This window comes from Saccopteryx leptura, chromosome 8 (assembly GCF_036850995.1).
Source record: "Saccopteryx leptura isolate mSacLep1 chromosome 8, mSacLep1_pri_phased_curated, whole genome shotgun sequence".
NCBI lineage: Eukaryota > Metazoa > Chordata > Mammalia > Chiroptera > Emballonuridae > Saccopteryx > Saccopteryx leptura.
The window spans coordinates 38,182,061-38,205,288 of NC_089510.1; the positions used below are offsets into that span (position 1 = coordinate 38,182,061).

The 23,228-nt window shown below is 38.3% G+C and overlaps 1 protein-coding gene across 1 annotated transcript; it reads left to right on the plus strand.

Moving 5' to 3' along the window:
* The first annotated feature begins 1,495 nt into the window (after positions 1 to 1,495).
* C8H3orf85 (chromosome 8 C3orf85 homolog) lies at positions 1,496 to 19,047 on the plus strand. The gene is made up of 3 exons (XM_066347037.1): positions 1,496 to 1,681; positions 16,757 to 16,890; positions 18,664 to 19,047. The coding sequence occupies exons 1-3, from the start codon at positions 1,633 to 1,635 to the stop codon at positions 18,751 to 18,753; spliced, it is 273 nt and encodes a 90-aa protein (XP_066203134.1). The 5' UTR covers positions 1,496 to 1,632; the 3' UTR covers positions 18,754 to 19,047.
* The last annotated feature ends 4,181 nt before the right edge of the window (positions 19,048 to 23,228 follow it).

Genomic DNA, 23,228 nt, shown 5'->3' on the forward strand with positions numbered 1-23,228 from the left:
GAATTCAGATATAAACAACAATAACCCTGGCCAAGTAGGTCAGTTGGTTAGGGCATTGTTCAGCTATGTAAAGGTTGCAGGATTGATCCCCGGTCAGGGAACATTTCAGAATCAATCAATGAATGCATAAATAAGTGGAACGACAAATCAATGTTTCTCTCTCCTCTCTTTTTCTATCTAGAGTCAATTAAAAAATTTTTAAATAGACAACAAGAAAGTTGTCTTCTATCACTTCTACATCTCTATACCTATGTGTTACAGATTGTATAATCTTGAGATTGGCTGAAATAACCGATGCATAGTTTGCTGTTAAGAATAAGCTATCTGATGATAAATTCATTCAATTAACTGTTAATTGTGGCACTGAAAAAGGGTAATTGTTTCAAAAATCAAAATGAGAAAAGTTCTGGTTTTAATCATTATATTCTCTTGTTTGAAACAAACAGATTTTACCATGTAGTTAAACGTTTCTTTATTAAATTTGAGATATCTGGAATGACACATACATTTATAAGAAATAATACAGAGAGATCTTGTGTGCTCTTCATCCAGTTTCCCCCATGGTAACATTTTGCATAACTGTTGTGTAGTGTAATATCACAACCAGGATATTGATATTGATATTGATATAATCTTGAGATAATCTACTAATCTAACTCAGATTATCCCAGTCTTATATGTACTCATTTGTATGTGTGGGAGAGAGTATGAAAGAGAGAAAGAGATGTGTATTTATTTCTATGCAATTTTACTATGTCTATGTTCACATATTCACCATCACAGTCAAGATATAGAACAGCTCTATCGCCACAGGGATCCCTCATATCGCCCTTTTATAACCACACCCAACTCCCCACTTCCATCCCTAATTCCTAACAACTACCAAAATATTCTCTATTTCTAAATTTTGTCATGTCAAGAAGGTTATAGAAATGAATTTATGCAGGTAAGTAACCATTTGAGATTGGCTTCTGTCACTCATAATTCCCTTAAGATTTGTTCGAGTTGTTCTATCGATAATTTCTATTATATTATTATTGCTAAAATAGAAATAATATAATTTCTATTATATTATTATAGGACAGATGTCCTCAATCTGTTTAACATTCAGCTGTTGAAAGACATCTGGGTTTTTGTATTACTAATAAAGCTGCTATGAACATTTTTATACAGGTTTTTGTATGAATATAAATTTTCATTTTCTTGAGATAGATGCCCAACAATACAATAGCTGGTTCGTATGGTAATTGAATGCTCAGAGTATAATAAACTGCCAAATGTTTTCCAAAGTAACTGTACCATTTTATATTCCCACCAGCAATGTATGAGTGATCTAGTTTTCTACCTTTATTTTTTACATCACATTAGTCTGTGTGAATGACAAAATTAGTAAATAAATACATGACTCGTATAAAGACAGCTTGTAAAATGTCAATCCAAAAGTCCAAAGGTAAAAAGGCAGGAGTTATATAAAAAAAAAAACAACTATCTCAAGCAACGGCCTCTCTTACTTGTCTCTGCTTCTCACACGTTGCAGATATACTTCATACCCCTAGAAAGTTCCAGTGTACCCCTAAAGCTTTGCTTAGTGTAAATTAAAATAAATAAATCTCTTCTTTTTAAAACAGGATCATGGCCTATAAAATGCTTCAAGTGGCCCTGTGTTCAACATTGCTTATAGGTAAGAACCTCTTTAAAAATTTTTTTATCATGTCTTTTATAACTATGAGGATGACAGATAGCCCCTTTTAACTTTTTTTTTTTTTTTTTTTTTTTTTTTTTTTTTTTTTTTTTTTTCATTTTTCTGAAGCTGGAAACAGGGAGAGACAGTCAGACAGACTCCCGCATGTGCCCGACCGGGATCCACCCGGCACGCCCACCAGGGGCGGTGCTCTGCCCCCCAGGGGGCGATGCTCTGCCCATCCTGGGGGTCGCCATATTGCGACCAGAGCCACTCTAGCGCCTGAGGCAGAGGCCACAGAGCCATGCCCAGCGCCCGGGCCATCTTTGCTCCAATGGAGCCTTGGCTGCGGGAGGGGAAGAGAGAGACAGAGAGGAAAGCGCGGCGGAGGGGTGGAGAAGCAAATGGGCGCTTCTCCTATGTGCCCTGGCCGGGAATCGAACCCGGGTCCTCCGCACGCTAGGCCGACGCTCTACCGCTGAGCCAACCGGCCAGGGCCCCCTTTTAACTTTTTAAAGACATGAATAAACAGGTTGTGCTGTGGTTTTGAATATGTTAGTGTTAATTGTGTGTATGTGATCATTTATTCCTAATTATGTATTAACATATTAACATGTTACTGTTGCTAAGAAGTCTGTTTAACTGCTGCCAACAAAGAAATGCTCAGGTATCCTTGAGCAAAAAAGAAATTTAAATGAATTTTAGAAACTGTAATACTTACTTTATTCTCTTAGGTGGAGACCTCAAGGTGCTTTGAGAATGTGAATTCATTAGCCTTTAGGGCAAAAAGTAGTTCAGGCAAGTGGTGTTTTAAAGGCGGATCAGGGGAGGCACAGGAGATCAGATAATTTGCTGCCAAATTGGCCCAATAATTCAGTGGCTTGTATCTCAACTGAACTGAGAGGTCATTTGTCTTTCTTGTAACCAAAACTGAAGAAATTCACAAAGGTATAAATTAAATTATTCTCACAGTTAAATCTCTAAAATTTATAAATACTTCTGATAAAGATGCTTAAATCAGAATAAATTTCTACTTGTAAGATAAGCTTGAGACTTATGCAAAAAATTTATGTGCTCTGCTTGAGGTACACACACACACACATATACAGATAAATAAATATATATCTATACCTACATTACTTTTGCAAATTTTATTTCTCTTTTGCATTACTTTATTTGTTTTTTAATTTTATTTTTCAATTATAGTTCACATTTAATATTATTTTGTTTTAGTTTCAGGTTTACAACATAGCGGTTAGACAGTCATATACTTTACAAAGAATATGACATTTCAAGTACCCACCTGGTACCAAACATGGTTATTACAATATCACTGACTACATTCCGTATCCTGTACTTTGCATCTCCATGACTATTTTGTAACTACCAACTTGTACTTCTTAATCCTTTCATCTTTTCACTCAGTCCCACAACCCCTCCTCCCTTTTGGCAACCATCAGTCTGTTCTCTGTATTTATAAGTCTGTTTCTATTTTGTTTGTTCATTTATTTTGCTCTTTAGATATCATAGATGGGTGGTATTGGTATTTTTCTGGCTTATTTCACTTAGACGAATATCCTCTAGGTCCATTCATGCTGTCTCAAATAGTGAGATCTCATTCTTTCTTATGGCTGAGTAATATTCTATTGCATATATGTACCACCACTTTTTTACCTTCTTGTCTACTGATGGGCACTCGGCTTGCTTCCATAGGTTAGCTGCTGTAAATAATGTTGTAGTGAACATAAGGGTGCATGTATTCCTTTGAACTAGTGTTTCATTTCTTCAGATACATGCCCAGAAGTGAAAACACTGGGTCATAATGTAGATCCACTTTTAATTTTTTGAGGCAACTTTACACTGCTTTCCATAGTGGCTGAATCAACCTGCATAACCTTTGATTGCACACTATACCTAGACTACTGATCTAAGTATATATGGGAGTATATATAAATACATATATATATATATGTATGTATGTATGTTTGTGTATACATAATTAGCTTTTTATTCCTAAATTTGTGGGTAATTTTAATAGTTTTAATCACCAATATTGCATTTTGTATTTAGGACATGTTTAAATAAATTATTTAGAAATGCTTAGCCAAGTTATTATAAAGCAATTATCATCACACATATCTCCAGATGAAAAAAGGGAGGCTGGCTCAGTTTGAGTGAGTGGCTGAAGAGCACACAGCAGATTGAAGTCATGGGCTGGTTATAATCCATCAGTATAAAGCTTCGCCTTGAGTACTGATCCATGCAGTTGACTTTAGAGTAGAAATCACCACATCTGGTACACATTCACCTACAAACACTGCAGGGTCAAAAATATCTGGTAATACAAAAACAATTTTTGTGGCCTTTCTTAACAAGTTGGAATTACCTTTAACACCAGCTGAGATGCAAATATATCTACCTACAAAGACAAATGCCTTGACTCACTTCACTTAATAAATGATTGAATGAATGAATGAATGAATTTGTGTAATTGAAGTTCATTAAATTACAAGTTGAGATCAGAAACTAAGGACAGAGGCCCATTGACACTGCTGGGTTAGCCCTTCTGATTGCAGGAAAGAAACCTTTATGGCTTTCAGGCTGAAAAGGCTAAAAGTCTTTAGAACCAAATTCAGTCATTACACGAGTAATTAGTTTAACCGATGTTTTCTAAATCATACGGTTCTATTTTTTTTAATTTTATTTATTTTTTATTTATTCATTTTTAGAGAGGAGAGAGAGAGGTAGAGAGACAGAGAGAGAGAGAGAGAGAGAGAGAGAGAGAGAGAGAGAGAAGGGGGAGGAGCTGGAAGCATCAACTCCCATATGTGCCTTGACCAGGAAAGCTCAGGGTTTTGAACCGGCGACCTCAGCATTTCCAGGTCGACACTTTATCCACTGCGCCACCAGAGGTCAGGCAAAATCATACAGTTCTAAAGAAGGAAACCATACCTTGAATCCACTTTTTTTGCTTCTCCTCCCTCTACCCTTTTTCATATAAGAATGTAGCCTATTCACCTATTCCTCCCTGAAGCCCTTCTGCGTATCATAAGAATTATTTTTAATGTGTTTGTTTCTATTATTTAAAAAAACATTTTTTCTATTACAGATTAATTTCTAACAAATTACTTTTGTCTAGAATTTAACTTGAAGTAAATAGGGGGAAAATGATAAAGAACCTTACTCAAGTAATTGAATTTATGAGCAGAGTCCCCAAATTCTTTTATTGATTTTTCTCAAAATAGTAACTTTTATACATTGGAGATGATTCCTTGGTCAGAGAATTAGAAATCCAAGTGTCATGATTTGATTATAAAACAAAACCAAACAAAAACACAACTCTCTCTTTAGCATTTAGGTCAAGGATTGCTCTCTCCTATAATAAAACAGTACATATTATTACCATTTTGAATCTTTATTTTGTGTCAGGGACAGTCTATATGTTACCTTAGTTCAACTCTCAGAATCACTCTGCAAATAAGTGTTATGATTCGCATTATACAAAAAGGAAGGTGAGGCTTAGACAAGATAAATGACCATACTACACAGTTAATCCTTAGTGCACACTGATTCACAACCAAATTCTACATCCAGGCCTTCTGAGAACAAAACTCTTCTTTCTACCAACTGTCCCCTCTGGCACTACAGCGCTATGTATGGGATAGCCAGAAACAGGAGAAGCGGCAGAGCACACAGCAAGATCTCCCCCTGGAAAAGTAGGAGTCAGTATTGTCGCCATTGGTTCCACAAGAAAGGTGGGGAGTTTGGGAACATGGACTCCATCTGAGGAAATAGAGCCAAACCAGGATATAATAACCAAAGACTTTCTCTGACAGTTCTTAGTTGACTGAAGGTAAAAAGGAGGCCTAAACTCAACAATGTTCCACCTCAATAGGGCACTTATTAAAATCAAACAGCTCCATATAATATAGAGAAGTGATATGGAAAATACTCATATTTGGAAAGTGATTCACTGAGTAAGCAAACTAATCCTTCGGGTTGACTCATATATGAAACAATTGTGGAGGGGGTCGTGCCCTTATTGTTGACCTATGATCAGAATTATCTATAAAGTACAAGTAAGCAGCCTTTCAGCTACTGACCATGCTGCATGCCCACCCCCAAAGTCAAATCAGTTTCTTTCTTTCTTTTTTTTTTTTTTTTTTTTTTATTTTTATGAAGCTGGAAATGGGGAGAGACAGTCAGACAGACTCCCGCATGCGCCCCATCGGGATCCACCCGGCATGCCCACCAGGGGGCGACGCTCTGCCCACCAGGGGGCGATGCTCTGCCCCTCCGGGGCATCGCTCTGCCGCGACCAGAGCCACTCTAACGCCTGGGGCAGAGGCCAAGGAGCCATCCCCAGCGCCGGGCCATCTTTGCTCCAATGGAGCCTTAGCTGCGGGAGGGGAAGAGAGAGACAGAGAGGAAGGGGTGGGTGGAGAAGCAAATGGGCGCTTCTCCTATGTGCCCTGGCCGGAAGTCGAACCCGGGTCCCCCCGCACGCCAGGCCGACGCTCTACTGCTGAGCCAACTGGCCAGGGCCCAAATCATTTTCTATCACTGCATATTTGTTCCTCTTTTTTCCCTCCCCCCACCCTCTCCCTCAGGTAACCATGTCACTTTTATTTATGTCCATGTGTCTCAGTTTTATATTCCACCTATGTGGGATATATATTTGTCCCTCTTTATTCTGGTTTTACACACAGAAATAATAGAACTCCCTTTGGCCTGTTCTTAGCATAGTTCCAACTCTTTTCAGTCCACAGTTACTAACCAAGGGTTCTTTGCCTTGGAGTTTGTTTGTTTGGGTTTATTTTATTTTATTTGTGTGTGTGTGAAAGAGACAGAGGGAGGGACAGATAGGGACAGACAGACAGGAAGGGAGAGAGATGAGAAGCATCAATTCTTTGTTGTGGCACCTTAGTTCATTAATTGCTTTCTCATAGTGCCTTGATGGGGGAGGAGGGGCTGCAACAGAGCCAGCGATCTTGGGAGGAGCCAGTGACCTTGGGCTTCAAGCCAACGACCTTGGGCTTCAAGCCAGCAACCTTTGGGCTCAAGCCAGGGACCATGGGGTCATATCTATGATCCCACACTTAAGTCAGCAACCCCACTCTCAAGCTGGTGAGCCCCTGCTCAAACGAGATGAGCCCAAGCTTAAGCTGGTGACCTCGGGGTTTTGAACCTGGGTCCTCTGTGTCCCAGTCCAACACTCTATCCACTGCACCACCACCTGGTCAGGCTGGTTTATTATTTTTCTTTATAAAAGCTGCTAAGCTCACATTTTCTTCTCCAGTGCCCCATCAGCATCACCAGCCCCTCCCTTTTTGCCATCTTCTGTGGAAAGAATGCCCTTTTCAGTTGGGCCTTCAGCTCTCCAGTTTCTTGGGGAGTTTTTAATCCCTGATACGCTTTTGGTTTCTTTTCTGAGATATTGTTCTTAATTTTACCTGCTCACTTTGGTTTGAGGTTGATGGATACTCTGAAAAAAAGTAGGTAGTGAGAATATACCGGGAAATAACTTGGTTGGACAAAAAATGTCATTGCCTGTGACTAAATTCACTGAGCATGCTGAATGTAGACCTATTTTCCTAACGCTGTAATGTCATTTGTCATAGCATTAGAGTTGGGAATCCCATCAACACACATAGGGAGTGACCCAGAAGGGGTCACTATTGGATCATGTAAAATGCTGCCTTTCATGAGTTACAAATTTCTCCATCAACAAGATTAAAAACCAATAAAATACCTGTCTGCTCCAAATATATCCCAGGGAATCACTTGGCCATGCGACTGAACGTGAACCTGGCAGTATGTGTACCGAGAGCAAGTTAAAACAGGTTGGAATGGAACGCAAGGGACACCAGTTTTTGTTTACATTTCAAAGTACTCAACACATCAGCAGTTATAATGTCAATAAAGTTGAAATTCCTGAGTTAAAAGTCCAGTTACAAAGCATTTTATTAACAGGTAGTTGAACGTGGTGCTGAGGATTTGAGAGCCGGTCCCACAGTTAAGTGCCACTTTCTTTGTCCCAGTTCATGTCTATCAAACGCCTTTGCCCTCTCTCTCTCACTCCCTCCTTTCGTACTGTCCCTTCTTCACGTGGCATCTTCCATTTTGCAGCCTCCCTTCTTTTTTTCTCTCCTTCCTTTGATTTCTGGTTTTGATTTCCCTCTTCTCCTTTTCTCTTTTTCTTTTGCACGTTTTTCCTTTTTAAACCAATTTCTTACCTCTGATTCTCTCTCTCTCTCACTAATTTTTATCTGATTTATAGCAAAATGAGATAATCTAGTCTATTAAACCCAACTCTTTTATCTTTGACCATGAATTTTTTGTCCATGACTAAAGTGCAGAGTGGGAAGAAAAAAATTTAACTATTTTCTTATTTGTGGAGAAAATTATTTACTTACCACAAAGAATAAAATATATATTTAAATCTAAAAAATATGAACATAAAAAAATTAAAAATATAAACCTAAATGTGAGTATATTGATCTCTCACAAAATTATAGTTTTTCCTACATTTATAAAGATCCTAAAAGGTTACCATATTACCAAGATGTTTGTATAGCCTTCCCCCATCCTCTTTTGTATGTAGTTCTTAGTGACCATTAATACTTTAAATATTTAATTTATATTCATACATAATTGTCTGGGTACTTGTTTTATCTTTTTTTTTTAAAGACATAAATAATTTAAGGGCAAGGACTGAGAGTCAATCCAATAAAAATAATAAATAATAAATGTTATTCTCTTGTTGCTTAGACTGAATGCTAAGTGCTTCACTTTCAGTATCCCATTACTAAGTGTTTTTTTAAACTTGTAACAGGACTATAGTGCTTATTATCCATTTCCAGTACCAACTGTCATGTAACATTACAAATATCAGAACCACCGGCCCCTACGGGAAAGAGCTACTGTAGGCCTGTCCTATGAACTTGGTAGATATTTTGTGTCTTAGGCCCCAACTGAATTCCAACCTAATTACTTCACAAACATTGAAATTACAAGAGAGAAGAAATTCACAAACATGGCTGTCCAAGGATGACAAGCTTCTGCTAGGTAAAGTGCCCGGGTCTGTGCTCTAATTTTTTTTTTGTCTGTTTCTTAGTGAGGGTCTTAAAAAACAGCCCTACTAGGTTTTCTGAGCCACCTTCCAACACATAGCACTCCCATTCTTTGTCTTGGTTTGGATCAGTTTGAGAAGTAAAACAAAGATGATTGTGGAAGGCAATCCATTTTCTTTATTACTGAGAAAGGCCTAATGGAAGATGGAATGTGCTATAAGTACATAAAAGGCCTCATTAGTGAACCCACAATTTGGCAAATTTCATATCCAATAGCAGGTTGCAGAACCAGAACAGAAAGTGTGCCCTCTAAGGGCAGCTCACTCTCCAGGCGAAGAAGGAAGATCATACTGGATATGCCAAGTTATGCCTCTTGGATTTACCAATTAAATGAGGCACTTCTCCTTCCAAGTGGCAGAGTACACAAAAGGGAAAAGAGAGGTCTGAGATTATTTTCAATGAGCTCCCTCTGTAGGAGGAAAACAGGAATCTGCCATCAGACGCAATCTTTTCATTCTGTATCTTATGTTTCACATTAGTTCGTATTGATCTTTTCAGTGTATAGGTTCCTACCACAAGTGCCTAGTATATAGACTATTCAATCATTTTTCTACTTTCCTATTTAGAGTCTCTTTTTCAACTTTTCTTGGGTGATGGCAATACAGGAAGTCTCTCCACTTCTGATTATATAGCTCCCGTTACTCCAATACTGCTCATGAGCCTATGATAAGCACTCTTCTCTTTGTGTGTAATGTTAATACACTCTTATTTGTTTTGCTTTAATTACTGGCTAGGTCTGTTTTGACGTTTCTTTCGCTTCTGTTTGTTGCAGGGCTGAATTTCTCAGTATGTAAATTCCTTGGGGGTAGTAGGAGCTCTGCCCACTTAGCATATGCTATATGTTTCCGATTGCATAATATCACACAGAGAAAGACATTTTCACTAATGACCTATTTGTTATGCATACGTTGCAGTTAAAAATATTAGAGCTGGAAGAGACCTTAAAGATCCTATGATGCAGCCTCATCTTACAGAGCAGAAAATGGAGGTGTAGGAATAAAAAGTGACTATTCACTGCCAGGGTCAGGATAAGACTTTGAATCTCTGATCTTTCTTAGCTTGTGTAGAAAGAGCTGTAATTTTGAATATCTCCATACTCTGAAGTGTCTGCCTTATTTTTACTGTACATAATTTTCTGGAAAGGATATTCTATAATGATTTTGATAGTAGTACTAAACTTGGTAGATCTTATTAAAAACTTACTATGATGCAGGATTTAAAAAAGAAGATATATAGGGAGATGGAAAGGAAGAGAAAAAATACTTTTATAGCTTATAATTATAAAGTTTTAAAAAGGTATTAACCTGACTCACATTGTCTACATTAAAAAAAACCACCTACTTAATAACCCACAAGGTAATACAACTCAGGGTTCAGTTTTCAAACCCCAGCAGTATTATAGAGGCTTACAAACACAAAACTCTGAGTTTGCTCTCACTAACTTTCAAGGATGATCAGGCAGAATGAAAAAGGGAGGAGAAACTTCTCAAGCAGAGAGGATAATAGCATGCCCTTCTATAGTACTTACATTTTATTTCCAGTCCTGCCATTGACTTACTATGTGACCTTGAGGGAGTCATTTAATCTCCATGTGTCAATTTTCTCATTTCTAAAGTAGGATAATAAATACTACTTCCTGTCTCTCTCCTGGGTGATGTTATTATCACCAGCAATTAATATTTATCGGATGCCTGTTGGTCACATGGTGCTGAGGTAAGAGCTTTGCTCTGGGGGTAGACTGGAGCCAGAGGAGATTATATGAGTGAAACATTTTTCATGAGAAAAAAAAAAACAACCAAAAGATTTACAAAAGGCAGAATTATTAGAGCTTAAATAGCTAGTATTTATATTTTAAAGGATACTATTCAACCAAGATTTATGTAATAACAATGTCTTTTGTTGTTTTTTGTTTGTTTGTTTGTTTTTGAAAGAGAGAGAGGGACAGACAGAAAGGTAGAGAAATGAGAAACATCAACTTGTAGTTGTGGCATTTTCCTTGCTTCTCATACGTTCCTTGACTGGGGAGTCCAGCTGAGCCAGTGACTCCTTGCTCAAGCCAGTGACTTCAGGGTTTCGAATCTGGGTCCTCAGCATCCCAGGTCTACGTTCTATCCACTGCCCCACCACCCGGTCAGGTGTAGTAGCAATGTTCTTCTTAGTGATTGTACAATGCACCAGGATAATGACAGTCCAGAATACTGGTTTTCTTATTTGTTGATGATTCCAAATAACATTATCTTTAGAATTACTGCATTTGTTTTAGCTGTAAATTATATCTTAAGCATAATTTATTTAGAAATATTTATTATATATTGGTGATATCAGATTTAATTTACTTACCCATTCCTTTTCTTTAAAAAAAAACTTATAAAAAAGAATAACCTAGCCTGTAGTGGCACAGTAGATAAAGTGAGAACCTGGAACACTGAATTTGCTGGTTCAAAATCTTGGGCTTGCCCGGTCAAGGCACAATGACAATCAATGAACAGCTAATGTGAAGCAACTATGAGTTGATACTTCTTGCTTTCCTGCCCTCTGTAAAATCAGTAAATAAAATCTTTAAAAAAAATAAAATAAAAACAGAATAAGTACACAGTAAACATGTAACATTGCATAACACTTTTTTTTTTTTTGCCCAAAAGAATGAATAGAAATCTGAAAAGTCACCTATTAACACATTTCAGCTAAAACCAAACTTTAATGTTGGTCCATCCATACTTATCAGCCCAAATAAATGAGAGTTCCCTATTCTCTCCAAATCTGTCCTGTCTTCCCATCCCTCTGCCATTTACCTAATTCAAATCCTATTAATCTCTCATCTGAACTATTCGAAGAGCCTCTGACTTAGTTTCTCTAACTCTCTTCTCTTTTCCATCTGTCTTCCGTACCACTGACAAAGGAGTTTTTAAAAGTAAATCTAGCCCTGGCCGGTTGGCTCAGTGGTAGAGTGTCGGCCTAGCGTGCGGAGGACCCGGGTTCGATTCCCAGCCAGGGCACACAGGAGAAGCGCCCATTTGCTTCTCCACCCCTCCGCCGCGCTTTCCCTCTCTGTCTCTCTCTTCCCCTCCCGCAGCCAAGGCTCCATTGGAGCAAAGATGGCCCGGGCGCTGGGGATGGCTCTGTGGCCTCTGCCCCAGGCGCTAGAGTGGCTCTGGTCGCAACATGGCGACGCCCAGGATGGGCAGAGCATCACCCCCTGGAGGGCAGAGCGTCGCCCCTGGTGGGCGTGCCGGGTGGATCCCGGTCGGGCGCATGCGGGAGTCTGTCTGACTGTCTCTCCCTGTTTCCAGCTTCAGAAAAATGAAGAAAAAACCAAAAAAAAAAAAAAAAAAAAGTAAATCTAAGAATGAGTAAACAAAATGCTGGCATGTTCAGAGTGGTGGGATTCAGCCCGTTTGCACCGGTTCAGCGGTACTGATACCTAATTTTTTGCTGAGTTCGGCAAACTGGTTGTTAAAATGGCACTTGTCATCAGGGTTTCCTCTAAGGTGGGCAACTGGGCAGCCGCCCGATATCGAAATCACAAATTTTCATTCTTCACTCTTTTTTTAACGGTCATCTGTGCAACAGCGTACGCTAAGCTCGCGTAGTCATGTTCATTCCTTCCACAGGTGAAAAAAATTGCAACTGAGGACACCAATCAAGAAATAGTATGGAAATATCTTAAATAACAGTTTTATTGTTTTTGTGAGGTGTTATTTAATATTTTTTCATTAATATTTTAAAACTTATGATCTAGTTTTGTGTACCTTTTTATTGTTCTTATTTAAGTATTAAATGCATAAAACAATAAACTACCTTTTGGTATACATTTTTTTTTTTTTTTTCATTTTTCTGAAGCTGGAAACAGGGAGAGACAGTCAGACAGACTCCCGCATGCGCCCGACCGGGATCCACCCGGCACACCCACCAGGGGCGACGCTCTGCCCACCAGGGGGCGATGCTCTGCCCATCCTGGGCGTCGCCATGTTGAGACCAGAGCCACTCTAGCGCCTGGGGCAGAGGCCAAGGAGCCATCCCCAGCGCCCGGGCCATCCTTGCTCCAATGGAGCCTTGGCTGCGGGAGGGGAAGAGAGAGACAGAGAGGAAAGCGCGGCGGAGAGGTGGAGAAGCAAATGGGCGCCTCTCCCGTGTGCCCTGGCCGGGAATCGAACCCGGGTCCTCCGCACGCTAGGCCGACGCTCTACCGCTGAGCCAACCAGCCAGGGCCTTGGTATACATTTTTTTTATACTTAAAACAGTCATTAGTTCAGAGAACTGGTTGTTAAATTATTTAAATCCCACCATTGCATGTGCATATAAAATATTTTTTATTTAGCCTTGAAAAGGAATGAAATGCTGACATATGCTACAACATGGATAAAACTTCAAGATATTAGACCAAGTGAAATAAATCAGACACAGGACAAATATCACATGATTGCTCTTATATAAGTACCTAGAATAAGCAAACTCATAGAGACAGATAGTGAAAGGTAGTTTGTTTAAAGCATGCAGGGTTTCTATTTGAGATCATGAAAAAGTTCTAGAGATAGTGGTGATGGCTGCACAACATTGTAAATGTTCTTGACACCACTGAATTGTATACTTAAAAATGGTTAAAATGGCATGTTTTATTTTATGTACAGTTTATGACAATAGAACAAAAACTTAAAAAAATTTCCCATTGATGAGAGAGAGAGAGAGAAGCATCAACTCGCTGTTCCACTTAGTTGCTCCATTTAGTTGTGTACTCATTGGTTGCCTTTCATCTGTACCCTGACCAGGGATCAAACCCAGTACTTCTGTGAGCCAGGATGATACTCTTTCCCCTGGGGCACCTGTCCAGGGCCAAAACAAAAATATTAAAGTAAATCTAGTCTTATCATTTTCTAGAACAGAAATGATTATTATTTACAGAATAAAGTCCAAAGTCCTTGGCATGACAGTAACAATCCTTCAGAATTGAGCTCCAGATTATCTATCCAACATTATCTTTGACACATCTATACCACAAAGATACCTTTCAATCACATGGGCAAAGGGAGGGTCATTGAACCTGAATTCTACGTTGCTCCTATGTTGCTGGGCTCTTTCAACTCCTTCAGCCTGGAATACATGCTCTTTGCTGCCACTCTTTCCTCTTATCTATAGAAACTTTACATATTCTTTTATGCTCAACCTAAAACTAATTTCGCTGTTAGGCTTCCATGCCAATATTCAAATTAATCTTTTTCCCCTTGGATGGTCTAGTCACAATATGTCTTTTTATAATTATTTATAAACTCTGAATATAATGTGAGTTTCTTAGAGGCAAGGGTTTTTTTTATTTTTGTCTGTTTCTTTCTCTTTCCATGCAGTGGTGATTGTCAGAGTAGGGACTAGGGTGAGGCAAGTGGCAGTCTTATAGCCCAAAATTTGTATATATAACCCCGAGAGTGAGTTCCTTCTTATATTTTATACCCTAGTGACCTCACTTGCTTCATTCTAGTCTCAACTCTGGTGATTAGCAGTTTCCTTGATGTTAGTATAGGCACTTATAATGCATTGTATTAGTTATCTGCTATGTCATAACTAATTTCCTCAAACCTTAGCAGTTTCAAACAATAAACATTTATGGTTTCAGTTTTCAAGGTCAGGAATTTGGGAGTGGCATAGGTTGATGATTCTGATTTAAGATCTCCCATGAGGTTGCAGTTAAAGAGGTTAATAGGGGCTGTAGTCATCTGATGACTTGACTGGACTAAAACATCAGGTCCCCAGGGCCTTGCTTACATGGCTGTTGGTGGAAAGGCTTTTAGTTCCTTGACATGTGGGCCTCTTCCTCAGAGCCACTTGAGTGTCCTCAAAAAATAGAAGCTGACTTCCCTTAAGGATCCAAGGGAGGGACAAAGCAAAAGCTGTAATATGTGTTAAGTCTTAGCCACAGAAACCACACACTGATATCCAGTGTGTTATGGCTACACTGGTCAGCCCTAAAAAGTGAGAGAGGTGACTACCCAGAATATGAATACCAGGAGGCAGTGATCTTCGGAGACAATCTTAGAGAAAGGTTTTCGCCACCATTCTGGTTTGATCATATTGAATTAGATTAGTTAGCAACCGGCCAGTTTTATTTCTGGCATCTGGTACCAATATCTTCTGAGGCTGACTTTTGTCTTTTATTTTTAAATCATTGAATAAATAAAATTGCTAACTTTTTATAATTGTAGACTATATCTGAGTCATTTTTTTTGATCCTCCATTGGTAATAGTACAGTGTTTTGCATCACCCAAAGGCAGCCTGGTTGATGTATATATAATACCTGGAGAGGCTGTCATTTTTAATAGGCACTCATTTGGAACTAGAAGATTGACAAATTAAACTAGAAAGAAGAGAGTTAATAACTAGAACCCTGCTCAAGACCAAAGCTTGAAAAAACATGAGATCATAGAGAATGTGTAAGTAATGATTGTTTCTTTCTTTGTCTATAAATGCACAATAATTTTATTATTATTATTATTATTATTATTATTATTACTCTATCTGTCTCACAGTCATAATGTATTCCGATGGTTCTGAATGGAGAAGTTCATCTCCCCTTTTTACTAGCTGTGTGGCCTTGAACGTATTTTTTAACTTTCCTGTGACTCAGTTTCCATGTCTGCAAAATAAAATGATTAAAAGTGCTACTTCTTAAGTTTGTTGTGAATATTAAATAAGGTAATTCAGGTAACATATTTAGCACCATGCTCAATAAATGTTAGCTAATATTATTAATATTTGTACTTGTACTTGTTTTCAGACATTAGTCTTGTATATTCCTAATGACTTTTGCTCTCATCATTCCAACAGCTTAAAATTAAAAGTCTTGCTTCTTCTTCCATCATGCTAATTTAATCTTTTCTTCAAGGAATAAGTTAAGCAATTTCCTGACCATGAAAATGTTTGCTTGTGTCCCAGTGTCCAATAATACAACCTTCTTCAAAAGTCCCTTAGCACAGTCAAATCGTGCGTTGCCTTGTTTTGCTTTGTACCTTAGATTCCTTCTTTCCCTCTCCTACAGAGAAGTTTCATAGCTCATAGCTCACTGTGCCCTGATCCATACAGTGGTCTGTTACTGCTGAAGGTGCAGAGTGCCTAACATAACATTGCTGACAATTAGATTTGTAATAAATACTTTTTTTATCACTGCAATAAACAGATTGTATTATAATATGTAGGTCAAGAGTGTGCTTTCTTTTATATTGATTCAAGTTACAACTCTGAACATGATTGTGTTTTATTTAAGAACAAAAGGACTACATAGACTGTTAAGATTTTAAGATCTTAAAAAAAAAATCTGGATTTAAAGAATTACCATCTTATTTTTTCTTAATCCTAAAGTGGGAAAGAGATACAAAATACAAGCCTGTTGCTTTAATGATAGCTCTCTCAATAGTAACAATTTTAACTACAGAGCCAGATTTGGGAGCAATTGACTTTAAACTGAAAGATAATGTTCTATTTCAGAAGGCTAGGAAAGCAAGAATAAGATTGTTGACTTCCAGGTGTGAGGCAGTTGATTTATATCTATTAATTTATTCAATCCTTGCAGTAATCCAATGTTATTTTGTTACTGTGTTATTATTATACCTCTTGACATACAAGAAAACTAGAGCTCAGAGAAATTTAATAACTTGCCTGAAGAAGTGGTAGAGCTGGAATTTGAGCCTAGGTCTGTGGCCTCCCATGCATGTACAGAAGCTCTGAAATCTCCATCCACCAAACACCAGCTCTCACGCTGTACCCATACAATTCACAGACAGTACAACTGTGGCAAAGAGCTAAGGAGCAGCCATCTCCTCAAGGCATAGCTTTTCCAGGGTTTCCTTCTCAGGCGCCCATTCTCCCAAAGATTATAGCTGTGTCTCTTTTAGAGGAAACACTGAGATATAAGCCATTGCCCTAAAAGATGTTGTGCTCTTGAACTCTGAATTACAGGAGTGTTGGGAGCACCGTTTTTGTTGGAAGACCCAGCAAACCAGTTTCTACATCTCAAAAGACACATATATTTACAGGATTACTGGGACCCAGATCACAGTCCAAATATGTGGGGAAACACACTGGCTGATCAGGTATTTACATTAGAAACAAATGGCCCATCAGCATCTACCTTTTTAAATAAGTATCACATCAACTGTTGTTAACACAGCTTCAGCTTAGCCCTGATTTTTCCTCTCCATCTCCCTTGAGCTATATCTGCACTTTCCTCTCCATTAAATCCCTTTTGTCTGGTAAACTCCACATCCTCCTTCAAGACCAGGATTAAATATTCCCTCCTTTCTGAAGCTTTTTCCTGCTTTCCTGGAAAGCATCCATCCTTCCTTCTTCTTCCTCTTTGCATGCTGCTCATGTGTGAATAACTCACAAAATGTCACACTGGAATTATTTGTTTCGTGCACCCTACCTCCACACCTATGCTACAGAGGTAAAGTGCATGTCTTATACATCAAACTATTTATTCTCAGGAGCTACTAAAATGACTGTTATGCAATCAAGACTCAATAAATTACTACATTTGGGTAGGTTGATGGATGGATCGTGATCACATTTTAGTTCCCTCTCAGTTGTTCAGTAGCCAATTTTTTTCAGTGATAATTATCCAAGTCTTTAATATCATTTCATTTGCTTGTCTTTTGTTCATATTCTTATTCATTTGTATTCTCACTCCAAGAGAAATAAAGAAGAAACTTGCATTCACCACTTTCTTTTGTTTGTTTGTTTGTTTTGTTTTGTTTGTGACAGAGACAGAGAAAGATAGAAAGAGGGACAGACAGACAGGAAGGGAGAGAGATAAGAGGCATCAATTCTTTGTTGCAGCACCTTAGTTGTTCATTGATTACTCTCTTATATGTGTCTTGACCGGGATGGGGGAGGCTACAGCAGACTGAGTGACCCCCTAGCTTAAGCCAGAGACCTTGGGCTCAAGCTGGTGAGCCTTGCTCAAACCAGATGAGCCCACGCTCAAACTGGTGTCCTTGGGGTCTTGAACCTGGATCCTCCACACCCCAGTTCAATGTGCCACTGCCTGGTCAAATGCATTCACCAGTTTATTTCATCTTTTTAATGGAAGAACGCTTTGAAACTCCAGGCCAAATGAAATTGTTAAATTATCTAAGAATTTCCATCAGTCATGATTTCACTCTTACAATTCAGCAAATTAGAAAACAAAGATGTGTAACAATTAATTAATTTCTTCATTGATTCATTCTTTTTTCCCCCATGTGTTTTAGGCTCTCACTGTTACCAAGTATAAGGATTGTATCAAATAATTTAAAAAATTAAATTTTCTTTAAAAATATTTGAATTTTCTTATATTCCTGTGTCCTATCCTTACTTCACATAGTTGGGTTTTAACTGGTCTAGCAGGATCAGCTTGATTCTGCATAGCATTTGCTGGTGGGAACCACCAGCTTAAATAATGTATCTTGTTTTACACTTGTTTTCACCCAACAGATATAACTTAGAGGTATTAAAACAAGACTGTGTTTATTTGGCAAATTAAATAATTACATAGAGTGGAAGACTGTGTCTTCTTTATGGACTATTAAATTTTCAATTACACTCCTGACTATAATTGTAGATTAGTGCTACGATCACCTGACAGCTACTATAATGTAAGACTCTAAGGCCACATTGGTTCATGCTGTGGCCCCGTGAATACTGCAAAACATTTCAGCAGTGAAGTAAACAGGTTACTAAAAGTGTGAAAACCAAACATTAACTGGACTTATTCTTCCATTGTATTTCTCTCAGTCTTGTAGGAAATATCTGTATGATAATCATAATAATTGATATGAGTGTTCTATACACTCTGAGATCATTACTTGTGTTTCCTTTTATTACAGGCTCGTGAAACATGGACTTCTTTGAAAACAACAGCACAGTATTATCTGAATGTGAATACCTTTACCTCTGACATGTCTGCTGCCCAGTAAATGTGCTTTGCTGGTTAAACCAGGACACCAAAACCACGGGCTTTGGGGAGCTGAAGGCAAATGTCTGTCATTTACTAGATTATTTATTATGTCTGACTCATACAGATGTTGAACAAAGTAAATATGATAATTCATTTAGTGACCTAGAATTAGAAGTTCCCTGTAAATGGTAGGTAAAATGAGAACTGATATGTAAAAAAGACTGTAATAATTATGTTTACCAAAAAAAGCTTTTATAGAAAAAGAATGTTTTTTAAAAAAAAACAGTATCATTAAAACTCTCTGTTCATAGATGTTGCCTTTCTATTGCCTTTTGAGTTTACTTTTTAACTCAAGGAAGAGGGATTTCTCAAATGTAGTTTGTTTTCTCCTCTTTTCTCCAATTTATATATATATAGAAATAGATTTATTTTGAGGAAGTGGCTCATACAGTTAAGGAGGCTGGCAGGTCCAAAAACTGCAGCGTTGGTTGGCAGGTTGAAGACCAGAGATCCAAAATTGCATTTCAAGTCCAAAGGCCAGCAGGCTAAAGATTCCAGAAAAAAGTCAATGTTGCAATTCAATTTCTAGGGCCATGTGCTGGTAGAATCCCCTCTTCCTCAGGGATAGTTAGTCTACTTTTTCTATGCCAAACTTCAGCTGATTGGATGAGGCCCACCTATATCATGGAAGGCAATTTGCTTTACTCAAAGTCCACTACTTTTAATATTTTTTAATCCAAAAACATCCTGACAGAAACATCCAGAATAATGTTTGACCATATATCTGATCACAGTAACCCAGACAATTTGACACACAAAATTAACTATTACAACCTATTTTAAGTTATTGAGATTGTCTACACACACACACACACACACACACACACACACACACAGAGAGGGGGGGGGAGGGAGAGAGAGCTGTGATTGGACCAACATAGAGTGGAAAAAAAGAAGAAGACTTTTTAATTCATTTGTCTATTCAGTATAGTATATGAAAGAAGCTTAGTGGATTGTGGACCCCTAATAATATAAAATTGTTACTTAGCTGTCAAGTTGATTTTGATTTACATGACACTGAGGAGCAATTCTACTATTAGGTAGTTACCTGACCAAACCAACATGGAAAGGAGGTTTCTTTTCCAAACTCAATTCCATGAGAAATTTTTGGAAATTCATATGATATCAGAAAAACAAAAACAAAACAGAGCAACCTAGGCCTACATAAAACAATTTATCTGGAAATCTAGTTAACTTCCATACAACTGAGCAGGAAGCGGTGACTATTCAGTTTTTTGGATAGAATTTAAGAAAATCCAGGTACCACATATTTAGTGTTTATATGCAAAATCAGCTTAGGCCAGTAAATCTCTGAATTCAGTGTTTAAATAAGTTGATTATATTGAGGTACCCATTATCTGGCTGACTCCATTTAACTGCTTGTTTTCAAAATGATATGTTGAAGTGTGGAAAAGAAAAGCTCTTAACATGAACAATTTTTTGGCAAAACTTCCTTTCTCTAAAACAAAGAGACTCTTAGCAGAACTTACCTTTTCTGAAGACTCCCTATTCCTGGCCTTGAGGCTGGTTTCCCAGACGGTGGCCTTGGGCTAGCTTTGCAAAGTTGCAGGTGTTTTCAGAAAGTTTCTCCCTGAATTAACCCTATAGAGAAACACTGTAAGAAAGCCTGTTTCACTGCTTTGTTTTACTGCTATGCTTCCTCTTCTCCCCATTTCTCAGTCAGTATATAATTTTCCCTTTAAAAACCCGCCCCAAATTGTGTTCCCCATCACATTGATTTGAACGACATAGGTCTCCATGTGATCCACAGAGCCTGTTAATTAAAAGACTCCATAATTTCTTAATTTAGCTAATTAATTGATTGTGTGGCAGACGTCTTATCTTGCTGTTCCAATACAACAATGTGAGTTGACATAACTGATTTTTTGGGGAAGGGACTCAATTTGGTGCACATCTGTGTCTAGTGTATAAACCCTATGTAAAAAGTCTTTTTATCTGGCCTGACAAGGCAGTGGCACAATGGATAGAGCCTGGGACTGGGATGCGGAGGACCCAGGTTCGAGACCCCGAGGTTGTCAGCTTGAGCGTGGGCTCATCTGGTTTGAGCAAAGCTCACCAGCTTGAACCCAAGGTCACTGGCTTGAGCAAGGGATTACTCAGTCTGCTGAAGGCCCACGGTCAAGGCACATATGAGAAAGCAATCAATGAACAACTAAGGTGTCGCAACGAAAAACTGATGATTGATGCTTCTTATCTCTCTCCGTTCCTGTCAGTCTGTCCCTATCTATCCCTCTCTCTGACTCTCTCTCTGTCTCTGTAAAAAAAAAAGTCTTTTTATCTTTTTATCTGATGACTAAAGACTTCTTAACATTTTATTTTATTTTTTGTTTGTTTTTTTTAAGATTTGTAACCTTTTTTTTTAGATTTTATTTATTCATTATAGAGAGGGGAGAGAGAGAGAGAGAGAGAGAGAGAGAGAGAGAGAGAGAGAAGGGGGGAGGAGCAGGAAGCATCAACTCTCAAATGTGCCTTGACCAGGTAAGCCCAGAAGTTTTTTTTGAACTGGCAACCTCAGCGTTTCCAGGTTGACGCTCTATCCACTGTGCCACCACCACAGGTCAGGCCAAGACTTCTTAACATTTTAAAGAGTCCTGAACAAATTTGAGCAATCTGTACGACACCAGGAAACACAGAGGGGAGACTACACTTTTCCCAACTTACTTCCTGAGACTTTTATATAACCTCTGCAGCAGGGACATTCACATGTTCTACTGTAGCATTAAGAACATACACACTCCAGTGACTGAGTTCTTCTGAAGTAGAAGGTTTCTATTCTAAAATCTAAAAGAAAACCATGTTGATTTGCCTTCTTTGTCTGATTAACTAAATAGTCCATTATTTAAGTGGAAGTGACTGGTAATGATATTTCCACCAAGTTTCAACTCCTCTGAGCTTTTGCTCAGAGGAACCAGTCAACAAATACACCAAAGATCAGGCTGCCTCTTTCTATGGTCTCTTAGACACTCTACCCTCTGTAATACTGATTTACATAGTTTCCCAGTGGACATTCCAGTGTTAAATTAATCCATAAAACATTTTTGTGTCTACCTTGATGAGAAGCATGGCTCTAATTTTGTTGTATAGCCTGCTCAAAAACCTGTTAAAAAAATTTTTTTTTGACTGATGAAGAGGGGAGAAAATAACATTTGTTGGGACAAAGGCTTTGCTATGTACTATACTAGACAGTTTATATAATTATCTTACTCAATGTCATAATATCATAATAAAAAATGTCCTGTAGAGCCCATTTTACAGATAAGAATTAAGGCATGGATAGATTACCAATATAAAGCTAACTAGAGGTAGGTCTAAAACAACAATTAGAATGTCTCAGCCTAAATCCTGGCTTCACCAGTGGTAGCTGTGCAATCTTGTACATGTCACCTCTCTGTGTTTCAGTTTCCTATCGTGTTTTATGGGAACAATTAGACCTACTTAATGGGAAAAATACATAAGATAATATGCATATAGCACTTAGAACAGTGCCTGGTACATCAGTGGAACAATCAATAAAAGTTAACTATTATGATTAGCTTACCTAAGGTTACATGAGAATTCAGGTTGTTTTCTCAGTATCACAATATGGCTTCAGCATCCTCTTTCTGGAACTCAAAGCTCCCTAAGATCTGGTTTCTTTCTTATTATTTCATCTATTCTCCTCAAATACTCTTGATACCTTGCATCATTTATTGACTCATTTATTCACTTATTTCACAAACACTGTTGCCAACTCTTTGGCCTTGGTGAAATGGAGACACAAAGATCATTAAAACACAGCCCCTTTTCCACAGAGCTTTAAATTCAGCAAGAAAGATAATTATCCACTGTATTTACCCAGATGACTTACAGAGGCTTAAATTATCATGAGTGCACAGTGGATGGACAACTTACTCAACCTGGGAGAGTCGGGGAGTCAGGCAAGTTTCCACTGAGAAAGTAGCTTCAGATTTAAGTTTCAAAGGATGCATAAGAGTAATATGCAATTACTAAACTTACTCTTTTTTTTTTTCAGAGACAGAGAGAGAATCAGAGAGAGGGATAGACAGGGACAGACAGACAGAAATGGAGAGAGATAAGAAGCATCAATCATTAGTTTTTCCGTTGGGTGTTGCAACACCTTAGTTGTTCATTGAATGCCCTCTCATACGTGCCTTGACTGTGGGGCTACAGCAGACCGAGTAACCTCTTGTTCAACCCAGTGACCTTGGGTCCAAGCTGGTGAGCCTTGCTCAAACCAGATGAGCCCATGCTCAAGCTGGTGACCTTGGGGACTCGAACCTGGGTCCTCCGCATCCCAGTCCGACGCTCTATCCACTGTGCCACCGCCTGGTCAGGCTAAACTTACTTTTTTATTACAGTATATTTTATACTTACAGTATACTTATAGTATGTTTCATACTATTATTATAATAT

What these genes read in the sequence shown, in the direction of transcription:
- C8H3orf85 (XM_066347037.1), top strand. Translation starts at nt 1,633, where the DNA reads ATGGCCTATAAAATGCTTCAAGTGGCCCTGTGTTCAACATTGCTTATA. An exon ending in GTGTTCAACATTGCTTATAG is followed by an intron (nt 1,682 to 16,756) that starts GTAAGAACCTCT and finishes TCTGAATTACAG; the next exon opens with GAGTGTTGGGAGCACCGTTT. An exon ending in GAAACACACTGGCTGATCAG is followed by an intron (nt 16,891 to 18,663) that starts GTATTTACATTA and finishes CTTTTATTACAG; the next exon opens with GCTCGTGAAACATGGACTTC.